Here is a 16,573-nt window from a genome sequence, read left to right on the forward strand (position 1 = left end):
CTCTAAATCACTCATTGCTAAAGAATGTATAAAGCAATGGGTTACTGTCTTTTCCCTGGTTTTTATGTTCCTTATCTAAGAATCTGTTGTTGGCCATAGAATAGGGTTGAATAGTCTGTTAGTCTGGCCCACTTTGGTTGTTACCTTGCTCCATTCTTACTATTACAGGCTATGAATCCCCACATAATTCTGAGTAGGTTACATGTGGCACTCAATAGAAGGATTTTGGGAAGAATGGCTCAGATTTGAGTCCATAGGACACAAAATTGCCCCAAAGTGCAGAGACATTCTCCAGTCACTAATGAAAACTAGAAACTTAATACCATCAAGCTTGCTAAATAGTTATTTTGAAAATATTTGACAAAACCCTAAACTCCTCATATAAGCAGAACCTTCCTTTGGTGGTAACATTGGGGTTTAGGAGAATGTTGTTCTTCTGCTGTTCCTTAGGAGAATTCATGAACAAAGAGGATTAAGTAGATGCTCTTAAATAAAGATTTTCTTCTTCTTTTTAGATGATTTGTTGCTGGAAGGCTTCAACAATTACACCTTTCTATCCAGTGGCTACGTGCCTATTCCTTCTCAACAAGATGATGAAATGTTCCAGGAGACCTTGGAAGCCATGAAAATTATGGGCTTTACTGATGAGGAACAGACAGGTGAGAATTGTTGTCAACACTGTATTCAACATATACAACTGCAAGTGACACTACATAGAGATGCAAATGCAGAGGTTAATTCTGTCCGAATAATCACTTTGCAAAGCTAATTTGTGTTTATGAAAGGGAATATTTCTCATTGGAACCCCCTATATATCCAAAAAGAGATTATTGAGTCTAAGCTAGCTCTATAAACAGTAATGACCATTTAAATCAATTGTTCAGAACTTTCCAAACAGCACAAAAAAGTTGCAAAATAATCTGATTTATTTTTGAAGGAAACGGAACAGGCTCAAATAGCTCATATGTGCTCACTGATTCAGAAAAACAAGAAATAAAAACAAAGAGCATGAAACAACAACTAAACTGTCTTAAAAATGTGGGCCTGCCAGAGACACCCACCTGCATAGCTTTTACGTCTCAGCGTTGCCGGGAGTGTGCAGCGCTCTCGGATGCAAACTGCCATGTCCCAAGTGACACCTGGTGGCAAAGCAGAATCCTCCCAGTGCCCGAGCCTTGGAGCAGCAGCAGCAGCAGCAGAGCACATCCCTCACCTGCATCCGAGGGGTGCTGAGCAAAACCCCAGCCTTGGTCATTCTGGATGATGGTGCTGGTGCACACTGCTCTGTTCTCCTGCCAGTACTGGCATGGACAGCAGCATTCTCCACTGCAGCAGCGGGAGTCAATTTATTGTCTGAACTCCCCTGATTTCATGCTCTAAAATAGAAGCCCATTTGGACAATATTCTTCTCCTGTGTAAATTAGATAAATTTACAGCTAAACAAATAAAACATCCCAAATTGGTACAACCTCATCTGAAGCATATCAGTAGATTTTACTATCCAAGATTAGGTGGCATCACATTTATGTGTATTTTAGTAATCAAACATTAATAAATACCTTTTCTGGATTTTGACATTAATCCTTTTAAAGATATGTATACATTTGATTTTAGTTGCACAACTAAATATCCACATGTCCCTGAATAACATTCAGAAGTGCCACACATTTTTGAGGCTGCTGGTATTTCAGATTTAATTTTTATTTTAAAGACTCTTGAGTGACTAAGCAGGGAAGATGCTACAGGCACTGCGAGTGGGAGACAAATTCCTGAGATGTGGGGATCTGCCTGGGAAGCCAGCATAACTTAGCTTGAGGTGCTGGTGTTCCCAGAGTGGCCCATTTGCTCCACTGCACAGATTGTGGAGATTTTTGCTCAATCAGCTCTCAAACTCCTGCAGTTTTAAGGCACAGTCCTTTAAAACAAACCTTCCTCTTTCCAGAGAGGTACAGACTATCAGAGGCACTAGAATGTTATTGCAGAGAACAGAGTTTTCAAAACGTGGCCATTCTGTTCCTCATTTATATTATCTGTTTCTTTTACAGCTATACTGAGGGTTGTTTCATCTGTCCTACAACTGGGTAATATTGTCTTCAAGAAGGAGAGAAACACTGATCAAGCTTCTATGCCAGATGATACTGGTATTATTTTCCACTTCAAAATTTAGTTAACATTAAAAAATTAGTAAAACAGCAACTGAATAAGCATTCCTTATCAATATTTTTTATTTAATTGCTATTATCTATGTAGCTCTCAGGATTTAAAATATAAACCATGCTTTAAATCACCTCAATTATCATTACCTTTTCTAGTAATCTTGAATCCATAAATGGATGAATGATGAATTTGTTGCTTGGATCATAAATTTTATTTTTACGGTGTCGTCTTTTGTGCGTACAATAGAGGAGCTTTTAAGGAAGATAAATAATTCTGCATACTTGCTGAGCTACTCATATTCACACTTACTGATCACCTAAGAGGCAATTCAATCTGAAATAAAATCTCACTTTTTTATTCTAGCTGCACAAAAAGTGTGTCACCTGATGGGGATTAATGTGACAGACTTCACAAGATCTATTCTGACCCCAAGGATCAAGGTTGGGCGAGATGTTGTCCAGAAAGCTCAGACCAAAGAGCAGGTACCACATGCACTCTGCTCAGCTCTCCCAAAGCTCTCTCCCTTTTCCTATTTCTATATCTCCTTACATCTTGTCTAAAGGGAAACATCTGTTTTCTGTCTCATTTCTACAGAAATTAACAGTTAAGTGGGTTTCTTTCACTTAAAATTTCCTCTCACCTTTTCCAGGCAGACTTTGCCATAGAAGCTTTGGCCAAGGCAAAATTTGAGCGTCTGTTCCGTTGGATCCTGGCTCGCGTGAACAAAGCTCTCGATAAAACAAAAAGACAAGGAGCTTCTTTCTTGGGGATCCTTGACATTGCTGGATTTGAGATTTTTGAGGTATGTGCTGTGGGACACAAGCTGATTAAACTCATATAGATCCTTAAATTTTAATTATTTTAATATGCAAAAAGAAATACAGAATAGCAAATACCATCTTGTCATTTAAGTTCACTCTTGAAAATCTCTTTCTAATGTTAAGAATTCACTTCTTTCCTCTTCACAGATCAATTCCTTTGAGCAGCTGTGCATCAACTACACTAATGAGAAACTTCAGCAGCTTTTCAACCACACTATGTTTATACTGGAGCAAGAGGAATACCAGCGAGAGGGCATTGAATGGAATTTCATTGACTTTGGCCTGGACCTGCAGCCTTGCATTGAGCTGATCGAAAGACCAGTAAGATTGTCTCTCTGTAGGTGGGATACTTCAGAGGTATCAGTTATGTGCCAGTACAAGAGACACTTTCCTTTATTTCCTGGAAGGATCTGTAACCTCAGGGGTGAGGAAGGTGGTGCTCTCTCTGTGCCTCTGTTTGTGATGATTCTGATCCGATACCACTCCCATTGCAGACCAACCCTCCCGGTGTCCTGGCTCTGCTGGATGAAGAGTGCTGGTTCCCCAAGGCTACTGACACATCCTTTGTGGAGAAACTAATTCAAGAACAAGGCAACCATCCCAAATTCCAGAAGCCAAAGCAACTCAAAGACAAAACAGAGTTCTGTATAATGCACTATGCAGGAAAGGTACTGGACAGATTGAGCTATTTTGACTTAGAGAACTTTGGTTCTTTGACACCCAAGGGATCAAAGAGAAACATTCTGGTATCTGCATTGATGAGATATGGCTTTAATTATGAAATGTGCTTATTAAGTGCTTTAATTACACAACACATGAAATAAGATTTCCAAATCATTGTTGTGCTAAGTTTACAAGAAAACAAAAAATGCCATCACTGAGGTTATTGAAAATCCAAGTAATTTGGATTCTTTTCTAGCAAGCAGACTTTTTAAAGACATTAGTACATGTGAGAATAAATACTCAACTCTTGACCCTAGAAATCTTTGCACATTATTTGTCTGATTTTGTGAATACAGTGCCCTGTGTTCTTGGACACTCCAGATTTCTTATCAAGAACAAATTTTTGATGTAGCACTCACTGTTCCCTGCAGGTTACCTACAATGCAACTGCCTGGCTGACAAAGAACATGGATCCACTAAATGACAACGTGACTTCTCTGCTGAACCAGTCTTCAGACAAATTTGTAGCAGACCTTTGGAAGGATGGTATGAATCACAACTCTAAATCAGTGATTTGGTTTAAAGGGAGAAACTCCTATCAGAACTTTTTGACAGCCATCCCTTGCTGGCAGCACACAAGTGTGAACATGATAAACATAGAAGAACTAAGACATAAGAATAATGTATTCTAAAGACATCATTAATGAAAAACATCATTAGAGAGTTTTAAGCACTATCAAAAAACTTTCTTAATATTATTCAGTAACAGAATAAAAATTATTCATTACACTGTTTAAATGTTTCTGAATATGTAAAATGTACATATTTAATACAGGTTATTGTTAGGCTTTATGAAGCCTCTCATGTATGCACTGTGGAGTTCTATTTAATTCATGGACATAATAAAATATATTCTGGATATTCAGTTGCTCCATTCTGTCACTACTTAACAAAATCCACATTTTCATCTTTGACAGAAGCAGCCTATTTACCTAGGAGAACTTCTAGTACATTTGTCAGAATGTTTCTATTGCATAAAAAATATACCTGTCCTGTTTGGCAACCTGCAGTGTAACAGTGGCAGTGACGAGTGTGATGTGAGGCAAGGAGAGTTTATATTAACAGTTCCATTCTTTCTTTTCCATTTCAGTGGACCGTATAGTTGGGCTGGACCAAATGGCCAAGATGAGTGAAAGCTCACTCCCCAGTTCTTCAAAAACCAAGAAAGGCATGTTCCGTACCGTTGGACAACTCTATAAGGAGCAGCTGACCAAACTGATGACCACCCTAAGGAATACCAATCCCAACTTTGTCCGCTGCATCATTCCAAATCATGAAAAAAGGGTAAATTTCAGATGCTCAGATTCCTGGCACATTACTGCTGTTGAGCTGCTCACTGCACGTGGCAGAGCTGAACGATGTCTTCAAACACAGACATGTGGATGGTAACGTTTTTGTAAATCTGTGCTAAAAATACCTTCTGTTCCCTTTGCAGTCTGGTAAACTTGACGCCCATTTAGTGCTGGAGCAGTTGCGCTGCAATGGTGTCCTGGAAGGGATCCGTATCTGCCGGCAGGGATTCCCCAACAGGATCGTCTTCCAGGAGTTCCGCCAGCGGTACGAGCCCTCAGCCCCAGCTCTGCCTTTGGCAGGCTGGACCTCCTGGCTGTCTGTACAAAACCACCCAGTGCATTTCAACCTCCCTAACATAACCATCTTTTGGCAGATATGAAATTCTCGCTGCAAATGCCATTCCTAAAGGATTCATGGATGGAAAGCAAGCTTGCATACTCATGGTGAGGAAAGCATTTTTGATCCTATTATAATCAGGCCTATACTTCTTATATAAAAGCATTGAGACTGAACAGAAATGAGAAGTGATTTTTAGTACCCTAAACCTTAATACTGGAGTTAAAAAATATCCCTGTTTTCCTCCAGATTAAAGCTCTAGAGCTTGATCCCAACTTGTACAGAATTGGACAGAGTAAAATCTTCTTCAGAACTGGTGTTCTGGCTCACCTGGAAGAAGAGAGAGACCTGAAGATCACAGATGTGATTATCACCTTCCAAGCTATGTCCCGGGGCTACCTAGCAAGAAAGTAAGAATATGTGCTGACAAATAGAATGTTTTCTGCAGCAGAGTATCTGCAGGGGCCTTTAGTGTTCCATATAACAAACTATAAATCTGTGCCTATCCATGGAATGCAAACAGACAAAAAACTAAAATAAAATACCAGACAGTTAACCAGAGTTATCACCTTTCCTCAGGAAAGCACAGGCATTGTTAAAGCAACAAAAGAATTTGTGCCTGACTCCCCAAACCATGCGGCTCATCAGCAGACCCTCATGCCAGAGTTTCTTTGCTTAAGATAGGTACCCTGCAAACACCTTCTGTTCTCAGACTGAACCAATTTGCTTTGTGTTTTTAATCACAGAGCCTTTGCCAAGAGACAGCAACAGCTGACTGCAATGAAGGTTATCCAAAGAAATTGTGCTGCCTACCTGAAGCTGAGGAACTGGCAGTGGTGGAGACTGTTTACTAAAGTGAGTGACTGCTATCAGTAAATCTCAAGTTTTCCAAAAGAAATGAAATGCACATGATGCCAAGATACCTCTTGTCAGGCACACTCCTTGTTCCAAAGTCCAGTGCAGCTGGCGAAAAGAGTCTCATTAGTTTCACAAAATCTGGGGTTAGAGATACTCTGGACAGTTCTATAATGCCATTAACATTAAAGGTAGTTCTAACTTGAGAAGAAAACAATCTAGTTAGGCAGAAATTCATAAGATTTTGCATGCTTGGAGACTTTTATAACTGCCACAAAATGAAATAATTTCACAGAGGTGGATAATGAGAACACTGAGTAAAACAAATTTTCCAAACATCTAGAGTGATACATCTATGGGGAACCAAGTAGCTTGGGAATTCCTAGCTAGGACACTAAACATCTTCCTGCTGTGAACTCATGCAAATTAAGTCTATTTTCCTTTCAAAGAGGCTCAGGTGTTTCAAGAATGGCCTTCAGTCTGGATTCAGAAAACTTTTCCTACTTGGATTGATAGCAACCTCCTCTGCAACCAGAAACAGGCAATAACACACAGTTGTGTGTGCACATTGCCTTCTGTGCAGATGTAACTTTTGCACATTATCAAGGGATGAAAATAGGCCTAGAGACATTTCAAAAGTGACACCATCAGAGGTGCTCGCAAGGCCCCAAGAATAAACACAGAGACAGCCTACACTGCTAAGGCTTGGGGCTTTACAGATGCTCCCATCAACCTTGGCTGGACAGTATCTGTCCAGTCCTGAGCAGTGACAGCACTACCATTAGTCCCAGTCAGTCCTTGAAGCACCATGCTCAGCAACACAAACACTGACAGGAAACATTCTTTAAAAAACCTTTCCCTTCCCAGGTGAAGCCACTGCTGCAAGTCACCCGTCAAGAGGAAGAAATGCAGGCCAAGGATGAAGAACTGCAGAAAACTAAAGAAAGACAAGAAAAAGCAGAGAGTGAATTGAAGGAGCTGGAACAGAAACACTCACAGGTGATTTACACTCAGAGCCTCTGGAAAACACTACCTGTTCTTTTACCATGTCTAGAAGCTGTTACAATTAGTGTCTCTCTCCTTTGCACTCATGATTGTCTTCATAGCAATGGTCCAGAGCAGAAGGGCAGTGCAGACAAGCTCCCAGTCACTTCAGTAAAGGCCCAACATCCACACAAGAATGTGTGGTGGAGCTGCCTGCCTGTACCCCAGGATGCCCAGTAAAACAACCAACTTGCACTCCAAGCCTTAACTTCCTCTCCATTTTATTTTGTGCAGCTTGTTGAAGAGAAGAACCTCCTGGCAGAGCAGCTTCAGGCAGAAACTGAGCTGTATGCTGAGGCTGAGGAGATGAGAGTCCGTTTAGCTGCTAAGAAACAAGAGCTGGAAGAGGTCCTGCATGAGATGGAAGCCAGAATTGAGGAGGAGGAGGAGCGCAGCCAGCAGCTGCAGGCAGAGAAGAAAAAGATGCAACAACAAATGCTGGTAAGGAGAGACAAGTGACAAATACAACCAATAATTTGGATCTCACTGGGACACAACAGAGACAGAAAAACCTCAGATCCTAGGAGAAAACCTCCTATCCTAGGAGTGCTTGCTGCACAACCCGCTGCAGGATGTATGTCTGTGCTACTGTAGGAAGGACAATCAATTGATGCTCTTTCCTCCAGAGCTCTCTTCTTCCTCATCTTAACCCTAATCTTTTATCTAAAATATTAACAAATCTTTCCTTCTATATTGTCAACTATTACAGATTGTCTAGTTCTTAATAAAAACAACAAAGTTTACAACATGCAGTAATAAGTATTAAGCATTTCTTAAGAACTGTAGAAGTAGTATTTTATTTCTAGAATTCATGTTTTGTGGGTTTCTTTTTCCCCCCTAAAGGACCTTGAGGAGCAGCTGGAAGAAGAAGAAGCTGCAAGGCAGAAACTGCAACTTGAAAAAGTAGCAGCAGATAGCAAGATAAAGAAAATGGAAGATGATATCCTGATAATGGAAGATCAGAATAACAAGCTAAGCAAGGTGAATTCTGGGTCCACTTTCTTACTCTGAAAACAGTGAAAGCTGAGAGAAAATCTTCTCTTCCACTAGAACAGCAAGAATACTCTTGACTATCTGATCTCATGGATGTACAGTTTCACATATCCAGCCTGTATCAAATGCATTTCTGATAATTTTTCTGTGCTCATTTAAACAATTCAAAATTGTGTAAAAGCACTATTTTTGAGATCTGCTGTAGCAATAATATTTTCAAGCAAAATATTTACAGCAGCCAAGTACAATCAGTGGAAGACATGTCTTCCTGCCCAAGAGCAGACTAAATAATTCTCTTGGTTTTCAACTAATTTCAACAAAACTTCATGATCAAAATTGGAAGTTAAGAATGTCTTCCAGTACTTTTTAAAAGAGAATGCTCCTGTAAACTGGAGCCATCAGAGAGAGCACAAGATTCTAAGAGCAGCAGCTTAGAGAACATAGAAGTCCTAGACACCACTCCACAGCTCCTCTGTAACTGAAAAATTGAAATGTATTGTTACACTCTCAAGAAATACAGCATAAAAGGACAGTCTCTTGGATATTTTTGGTTGGCAAAGAGTTGATTTATGTTCACCAATGACAGACATGTTTGCTAACAGAAGTATTTTATTTTTCTTAAGGAAAGAAAACAACTTGAGGAAAGAATAAGTGATCTAACAACAAATCTTGCAGAAGAAGAAGAAAAAGCCAAAAATCTTACAAAGCTCAAGAACAAACATGAATCTATGATTTCTGAACTTGAAGGTAACACGAACAATAGTTTATTGGGGGTTTTGTAGAATTTCTTCTTTTTCCTTGGCACAGAACAAAAAAACCTAAATAGAATCTGGAGAGAACTTTTTAAAATTCTGTGGGGTATTTCCAATTTTGTTATGCTGAACTCAGTTTGGTGATAATCACCAAATCCCTATGGTGCCAAACAACAGAAACTTTTAATTTGTTATATATAAAAGCGTAAAGAGAAAAATGAGGGGGGAAAGTGTTTCTGTTGGAGAAAGATAAAGAAATTATTCTTTAGGATGGCTAGATATAAGGCATTGCATGTTGCTTCAAAAACACAGTGACTTGTAGTTAAATGCATGGCCACACTGGAGGCCAGAACCATTTTTTGCCTAAGTTTGAGATCAGATTAATGGCTCCTGGCACTACTACAGTCTGGTGACCAAAATCTCTCCTTTTCCAGTGCGGCTGAAGAAGGAAGAGAAGAGCAGACAAGAACTGGACAAAGTTAAGAGGAAGCTGGAAGGGGAGGCAAATGATCTGCATGAGCAGATTGCAGAGCTCCAGGCACAAATTGCTGACCTGAAGGCACAACTGGCCAAGAAGGAGGAAGAGCTGCAGGCTGCTCTGGCCAGGTATTCACTCCTGGGTCTGCACATGGTGGAAAGCCCAGGCTGGAACTCATCTTGCCCCTTCCCAGACACTGAGAAGTTCCTGCCATGAATCTTCATCCCCTCTGTGTGCTTCCCCATTTTCCAAATGTCCTTTTGTGAAAAATAATTACACTATTGCTTGTCCATAGACCAGTAATCTATTTTATTAAATTACCTCCAGGTATCAATGAAAACTCCTCTTCCCATAGGCAAGGGCAGTGCTGTCAAGTACAATGAAATGTAACAATCTACTTCATAGGCAGTAGGCAAAAATTCATAAAGAGTCTGATCTTGATCCACTCCAGAATCTCAGTGGATTTTCTGTATAAATTTAGGAGGGAAAACACTCAACCAAAACTTGCTGAATCAACTGATTAAGCATCTCCAGACATTGCATCCAGCTAAAGTACAGCTGTCTGACCTTTTTTGCATCAGTCTCCCTTTCTTTGGCACTTTCATGCACAGAACTTATAAATCTTTAGTGTATACGGACTTCCACAAAGTGAAATAGTTATTACTTTTTTTAATTTCCAAAATGAAACACTCTTTTTTCAAAAAGGCTTGAAGATGAAACTACTCAGAAGAACAACGCCCTCAAGAAGATCCGAGAATTGGAATCTGTAATTTCTGATCTCCAGGAAGACTTGGAGTCTGAAAAAGCTGCAAGAAACAAAGCAGAAAAGCAAAAGAGAGACCTCGGTGAAGAGCTGGAGGCTCTTAAGACAGAGCTTGAGGATACTTTGGATACCACAGCCACCCAGCAGGAGCTCAGGTATGGATATGTTGCACAAGGGGCAGAAAGGAATGTCACCAAGCTTGGTACAATACTGCCCACTGGCACTGCAGTAGGGCTGGAATGTTCTTATCTGCTGCTGCTCCACTGATGTGTGTCACCTTCCAGAGCAAAGCGTGAACAGGAGGTCACAGTGCTGAAGAGAGCCCTGGAGGAGGAGACTCGAACTCATGAAGCCCAGGTTCAGGAGATGAGGCAAAAGCACACTCAGGCTGTGGAAGAGCTCACAGAGCAGCTGGAACAATTTAAACGGGTAAACAGAAATCCATCTCACTGAAAATTACCTCCTAGATATCACAATTTCCTCTTATAAATCACCATTATTCACTTCTTCACATGTTTGTAGGCTAAAGCAAACCTGGATAAGACCAAACAGTCACTGGAGAAAGACAATGCTGATCTGGCTAATGAAGTCAGGAGCCTGAATCAGGCCAAACAAGATGTGGAGCACAAGAAGAAGAAGCTGGAAGTACAGCTGCAGGATTTACAGTCCAAATACACTGAGGGAGAGCGTGTTCGGACAGAACTCAATGAAAAAGTCCATAAATTACAGGTAGGAAGGAGTTTGATGCTTTGCTGTGACACCATGGGACTGAGAAGCCCAGTTTATGCTGTCCTGTGAGGGTGTATCTAGAGGAATTATGGCCCTGCAGCCAAAATGCTCATTTTTGGTCACCTTAAACTCCTACCTCAATTATCACACAATTAATCAATTACAACCACTCCATCTCATGGAACTGGGAGCTTTTAGTCTCACCACCCCTCTGTATGTGTTGCAGTCTGCAATGCCATCACTGATTCAGTGACCATCATGCAGATCTGACAGTTTCTATCTGTTAGTTCATTTTTGGGTGGTAGGGAAGATTGACAGGTGTGTGGCTTTTGGAAATGTATTATACAGCTATTAAACACATGTGCTTAGAAAAGATGACAACAAAATGAGAATGCTCACTTAGCTACAGATTAAGAAATAACTAAAGATCATTTTAAATGGTTCTCTGGTTGATGTTCAATGTCCAGATATACTAATCAAGCTTATTGTTACCTCTTTTTCATAGCTGCAGTAAGCTTTGCTTTATTATTTTAAGCTGGTGAATAAATAAGAAAAAATAATCAAATGCATAAACTTCTGACAAACTTGGGAAGAGAAAGGAAAATCCATCAAAAATCCCCATTCTCCTTTGCAGTTCATTGCAAAAAACATATTATTATTGCTTTATGAATATGACTAGCTATGGAATAATAAATACTATGGTAAACTAGTAAAAAATTGCATTAGATAAGATTTCAGACAAATCCAAGGAAAGTAAAGTTTAAGGAAGATTTCAAAGCTTTGCAAAATAACTGAGTTTATTCTCTGTGGCATCTCACAGGTGGAGGTTGAAAATGTCACCAGTTTGCTCAATGAAGCAGAAAGCAAAAATATCAAATTGACCAAAGATGTTGCAGCCTTAGGATCTCAGCTACAAGATACACAGGTAAACTTGCAACCAAGATCAGCTCACCAACAATATTCCTAAAATGCACAATAAAAAGACCCAAACTAATGACTGTCTTGCCAATTGATGTGGTGACTGCAGGAGCTGCTTCAGGAGGAAACGCGGCAGAAGCTAAATGTGTCCACCAAGCTCCGCCAGCTGGAGGATGACAAGAACAGCTTGCAGGAGCAGTTGGATGAAGAAGTAGAAGCAAAACAAAATCTGGAGAGACATATTTCAACACTGACAATACAGGTACAACTGCCATAGTTAAATCATTAGCTCCATCACTGAGAGCTGTGTTGGCAATTCCAGAGGATCTGTAGAATTATCCTGGCACAGCACACGGACCTTCAGGGAATTTGTGCTGTTAGCCCAGATGGCACCAGTGGTGCTCCACAATGGAGGCAGCAGTTGCCCTGTCCTTTAAAATGTCATCCCTAGGACAGGTACAAATGCAAGGTAGCTCCACACATAGTCTTGCACACAAGGCCTGTATGTGCATCCTAGGTCTGTGCTGCCTCCTTTTAAGAAGGCTGGGTGATGGGTAACTATCACCAACTTCACATGGGTCAAACTAGGAAAGCTCCAGCTCTTAGCTGTCTTCTGGCCAAGTTTTTGTCTCTCTGACAAGTTTTGTTGGCACAGCTACAAAGATTTGTCCTCTGAATTCAAATTTCAGCTCTCTGACTCTAAGAAGAAGATACAGGAATTTACCACCACAGTAGAATTCATGGAAGAAGGCAAAAAGAAACTTCAGAAAGAAATTGAAAGTCTCACACAACAGTTTGAGGAAAAGGCTGCTTCTTATGACAAACTGGAAAAAACCAAGAACAGACTCCAGCAGGAGCTGGATGACCTGGTGGTGGACTTGGACAACCAGCGTCAGCTGGTCTCTAACCTGGAGAAAAAACAGAAGAAGTTTGATCAGGTACGGACTTCAGATTCTCCCTTGCTGTGTTATCAGCGGTCTGGAGCTCACAGAGTGTCCACTGGGACAAGGGGACAAAAAAATTAACTAAAATTTAATTATACAAAAAATTGTTAATTTTGTATTTATGTGCATTTATCAAAAGCAGAGATTCTTCTCAGTCATTAACAACTGACAAGGCAGCTGCAGTAGAAAAGCCCATTACTAATGACCTACTGTATTGACACAACCTTTTCACAGATGCTAGCTGAAGAGAAGAACATCTCCTCAAAATATGCAGATGAAAGGGACAGAGCAGAAGCTGAAGCTAGAGAAAAGGAAACAAAGGCTCTGTCATTGGCTCGAGCACTTGAAGAGGCTTTGGAAGCCAAAGAAGAACTGGAGAGAACAAACAAAATGTTGAAAGCTGAAATGGAAGATCTTGTTAGCTCCAAAGATGATGTTGGCAAGAATGTAAGTTTTGGCCTTAGAACAAACTCCACAACAATAACTTAAAATAGCAGCTAAAAAAGATATAATTGTTTTCAGTGTGGGAAATTCTCAGCAGCACACAAATCATTCGGCAAGGTCAGATATTTCATACAAAATTCAAAGGTTATTTCATTTGTGTCCAAACTTTCAAGGGACTTAGCAACTTAGTAACTGTAGGCTATGTTTGTTTTTAACATGACTTCAAGTATGAAGAAGATTCTAACTGATTTCTAAATAATGTATTAGTTTATTACACTTCTTTCAAATTGTAAACTCTGCAAATCTTATTTTATTAGTTATATTGGACTTTGCCACCTGCCTTATATTTACTTACATAACTGCAGCAAATTTCCATTTCTGCATTGCCAATCACTTCTTTTATTACAGGCACATGATTATACTACTTCTAATACTAAATAAATTAAATTATGATATTTTACTAGATGAAAAACAAAAGATTGGGATAAAGAGAATCTCATTATTTTAAGACAGTTTTGCAAGTACAAAATAAAACTAATTTAGCATTTTCAGTGTAAATTAGTTTATTCATTGTCCACACCTGATCATTTCAAATGTGGCCTATACTGCAGATATACTGTGTATAACTAGAGTTATTCTTATTTCTTATAACAAATCTATTAAATTCTCATTGCTTGAAAGGTCCATGAATTGGAGAAATCTAAACGGACCCTTGAACAGCAAGTAGAAGAGATGAAGACACAACTAGAAGAGCTAGAGGATGAGCTACAGGCTGCAGAAGATGCCAAACTCAGGTTGGAAGTTAATATGCAGGCCCTGAAAGGCCAGTTTGAAAGAGATTTACAAGCCAGAGATGAACAGAATGAGGAGAAGAAAAGACAACTCCTCAGACAGGTACCATTCCCAACTCTGCCTTTGTAAATATCTAACCAAGCCAGTTGAAAGGCCCCAACCTAATGCCATTATTAAAGCACCTCACTACCTATAATGAAAAAAAAAAGCATTACATTGCCTTGAACTTGGTGATTAAAAAAACAAAAAGAAGAAGAAAATGGTTATTGTACTAAAGAAGGTAGGGGGAGGTTCCCTGTTTCAGTAGCAGATGTACAGTTATCAACAAATGTAGCTGCTTAACTCTACAACCAATATAGTATAAAACATATGAACTGTTATTTCTGACATAGTCAGAACCACCTGCCCTGTATTCTCAGTGCAAGTGGAAAAAGACAACTTCTAATACATCTGTCTTCCCAAGGTACACTGAATGCATGCAAAAGCACTGGAGATGAAAACAGGATAAAACTTACTTGCACAGAAGTGTTGTAACAGCAAGGACAACTGCTGTAGTCATCATCTTGTAACACACATTTCCATGAATACAGGACCCAAATTGTCCTTTCAAAAACTTTTAATTTTGTCCCAAAATGGAAATCCCTGGAAACTGCCAGGGAAATCACAGTTAACAGAGATATGGGGTCTGTACACACTATTCAGACACAGTGTTTGAGAGTCCCCAAGGACTTTGCTAAACTGAACTTGCTTTCCTTAATGATCAGCTCCATGAATATGAAACAGAACTGGAAGATGAGCGGAAGCAACGTGCCCTGGCAGCTGCTGCCAAAAAGAAGCTGGAGATGGATGTCAAAGACCTGGAGAGCCAGGCTGACTCTGCTAACAAAGGTCGGGAAGAAGCCATCAAACAACTTCGTAAATTACAGGTAAGTAACCCCAAAATACAGTTTTTCCCACTGCTGTGTCTTATACAACCACAATACAGATGTTAGGTGACATCTGTGAACTTTATGCCCAAGTAAACAATTTCTTAATCAGAAACATTAAGACTCTACACATACTCAAATATTCAGAGGACATATGGACAATAGGCATTACAAAAGATGCAGTGTTCAAGTGGAAGCATTGCCCTCCTTGGAATAGCATTTCAGATCTTTGCAACATGTGCTACCAGACCTCTGCAGAAAATATAACTTCAGCAGCATTATGACAATGTAAATGTGTATGTGTTCTGTTACATCCAGCTTTCTTTCTACTGAAATCGTAACAAATTTGTTATTCTTTTCAACAAGGCTCAGATGAAGGACTACCAACGAGAGCTGGATGATGCACGGGCTGCCAGAGAAGAAATATTTGCTACAGCCAGAGAAAATGAGAAGAAAGCAAAGAGTTTGGAAGCAGAACTCATGCAGCTTCAGGAGGTAAAGTGGGAAACCTACAGCAGAATGAAGGAGATTACACATGGCCTTCAGTAGCAAAACAGAACTGGCACTGAAGTAATCTAATCTTAGGGACTGAACTTGTAACAAGTTCCATGTTGCCCCACACACTCCACTAAAGCTGTTGGATCTACATTTGAGCACAGTCAGACTGAGTTAAAAAATCACCTTGGAAGAAGGTACAGATCACCAGCCTTAAAGGGAAATGAACTGTACAATCCAACACAAATTGTTTTCAACAGCAATAAATTCTTGAGGGCTTAGTGCTTTTATTCCTACCTGTATTAAATGGCCATCTTGTGACTAAAACAAATAAAATAGAAACCTGCTGACAGGCTGGATAAATTGTATTGCATTGTACTTCCCTAGGATTTATGACATGACAAGAATTTATTCTGTTAACAAGACAACCCATTTCATACCAGCTTTAGAAAATTTACAGTCCTCTGAATCATACTGTTAACTATTTGAACATTCACTCATTTCTTTACTATGCTGCTTTTTCCATTTCCCTAGGACCTGGCTGCTGCAGAAAGAGCTCGCAAACAAGCAGACCAGGAGAAAGAAGAGATGGCAGAAGAACTTGCAAGCGCTGCCTCTGGAAGGTAGGAATACACCAAATTCCACACGTGGCTCTGAACGTGCTACTAATGCTGTCAAGAGAAGTTTTGTTCTGTTCCCAGCAGCCATCTGGTCTTGACAAGACAACATGCACACATATGACTACTTCCATTGAAATATCTAGTTCTTTTCTGAACTACTGGCAGTTCATAATACAATCATAACATATGGTCAGAGCCATAAGAACTCACTTTTTAAATTTAAATTTCCAGGACAAGCCTTCAGGATGAGAAACGGCGCCTGGAGGCAAGAATTGCCCAGCTGGAGGAAGAGCTGGAAGAGGAGCAAAGCAACATAGAGGCAATGGGTGACCGCATGAGGAAAGCAGTACAGCAGGTACAGCTCATTCCAGCACACAGCACTTTCTGTTCATATTCCAGCAAAAGCTGCTTGTGGTTCTGAGTATCTGGAGGATTGCCTTCCCAGATTGCCACCTGTCATTTGTCTGAAAGCATGCAACACTTGTGTCAG

General features: G+C 40.0%; 1 protein-coding gene across 6 annotated transcripts in view; it reads left to right on the top strand.

The window, feature by feature from the left end:
* MYH11 (myosin heavy chain 11) overlaps positions 1-16,573 on the top strand; it is a 53,399-nt gene that overhangs the window by 30,575 nt on the left and 6,251 nt on the right. For 5 of the 6 annotated variants that reach the window (XM_072935735.1, XM_072935738.1, XM_072935740.1 and 2 more), the window contains 29 exons: positions 516-659; positions 2,046-2,141; positions 2,521-2,639; positions 2,807-2,959; positions 3,126-3,299; positions 3,473-3,646; positions 4,073-4,187; positions 4,792-4,985; positions 5,137-5,258; positions 5,368-5,437; positions 5,580-5,740; positions 6,077-6,185; positions 7,053-7,184; positions 7,464-7,670; positions 8,073-8,210; positions 8,846-8,969; positions 9,409-9,580; positions 10,158-10,370; positions 10,500-10,644; positions 10,738-10,944; positions 11,765-11,869; positions 11,972-12,124; positions 12,552-12,800; positions 13,041-13,253; positions 13,932-14,144; positions 14,807-14,968; positions 15,335-15,463; positions 15,998-16,086; positions 16,315-16,438. In XM_072935735.1, coding sequence (XP_072791836.1) covers positions 516-659; positions 2,046-2,141; positions 2,521-2,639; positions 2,807-2,959; positions 3,126-3,299; positions 3,473-3,646; positions 4,073-4,187; positions 4,792-4,985; positions 5,137-5,258; positions 5,368-5,437; positions 5,580-5,740; positions 6,077-6,185; positions 7,053-7,184; positions 7,464-7,670; positions 8,073-8,210; positions 8,846-8,969; positions 9,409-9,580; positions 10,158-10,370; positions 10,500-10,644; positions 10,738-10,944; positions 11,765-11,869; positions 11,972-12,124; positions 12,552-12,800; positions 13,041-13,253; positions 13,932-14,144; positions 14,807-14,968; positions 15,335-15,463; positions 15,998-16,086; positions 16,315-16,438 — 4,406 coding nt within the window. Of the gene's footprint in view, positions 1-515; positions 660-2,045; positions 2,142-2,520; positions 2,640-2,806; positions 2,960-3,125; positions 3,300-3,472; positions 3,647-4,072; positions 4,188-4,791; positions 4,986-5,136; positions 5,263-5,367; positions 5,438-5,579; positions 5,741-6,076; positions 6,186-7,052; positions 7,185-7,463; positions 7,671-8,072; positions 8,211-8,845; positions 8,970-9,408; positions 9,581-10,157; positions 10,371-10,499; positions 10,645-10,737; positions 10,945-11,764; positions 11,870-11,971; positions 12,125-12,551; positions 12,801-13,040; positions 13,254-13,931; positions 14,145-14,806; positions 14,969-15,334; positions 15,464-15,997; positions 16,087-16,314; positions 16,439-16,573 lie in introns of all 6 variants that reach the window. The other variant, XM_072935736.1, reaches the window with a different exon arrangement.

This window comes from Taeniopygia guttata, chromosome 14 (assembly GCF_048771995.1).
Source record: "Taeniopygia guttata chromosome 14, bTaeGut7.mat, whole genome shotgun sequence".
In the NCBI taxonomy this organism is placed as follows: Eukaryota; Metazoa; Chordata; class Aves; order Passeriformes; family Estrildidae; genus Taeniopygia; species Taeniopygia guttata.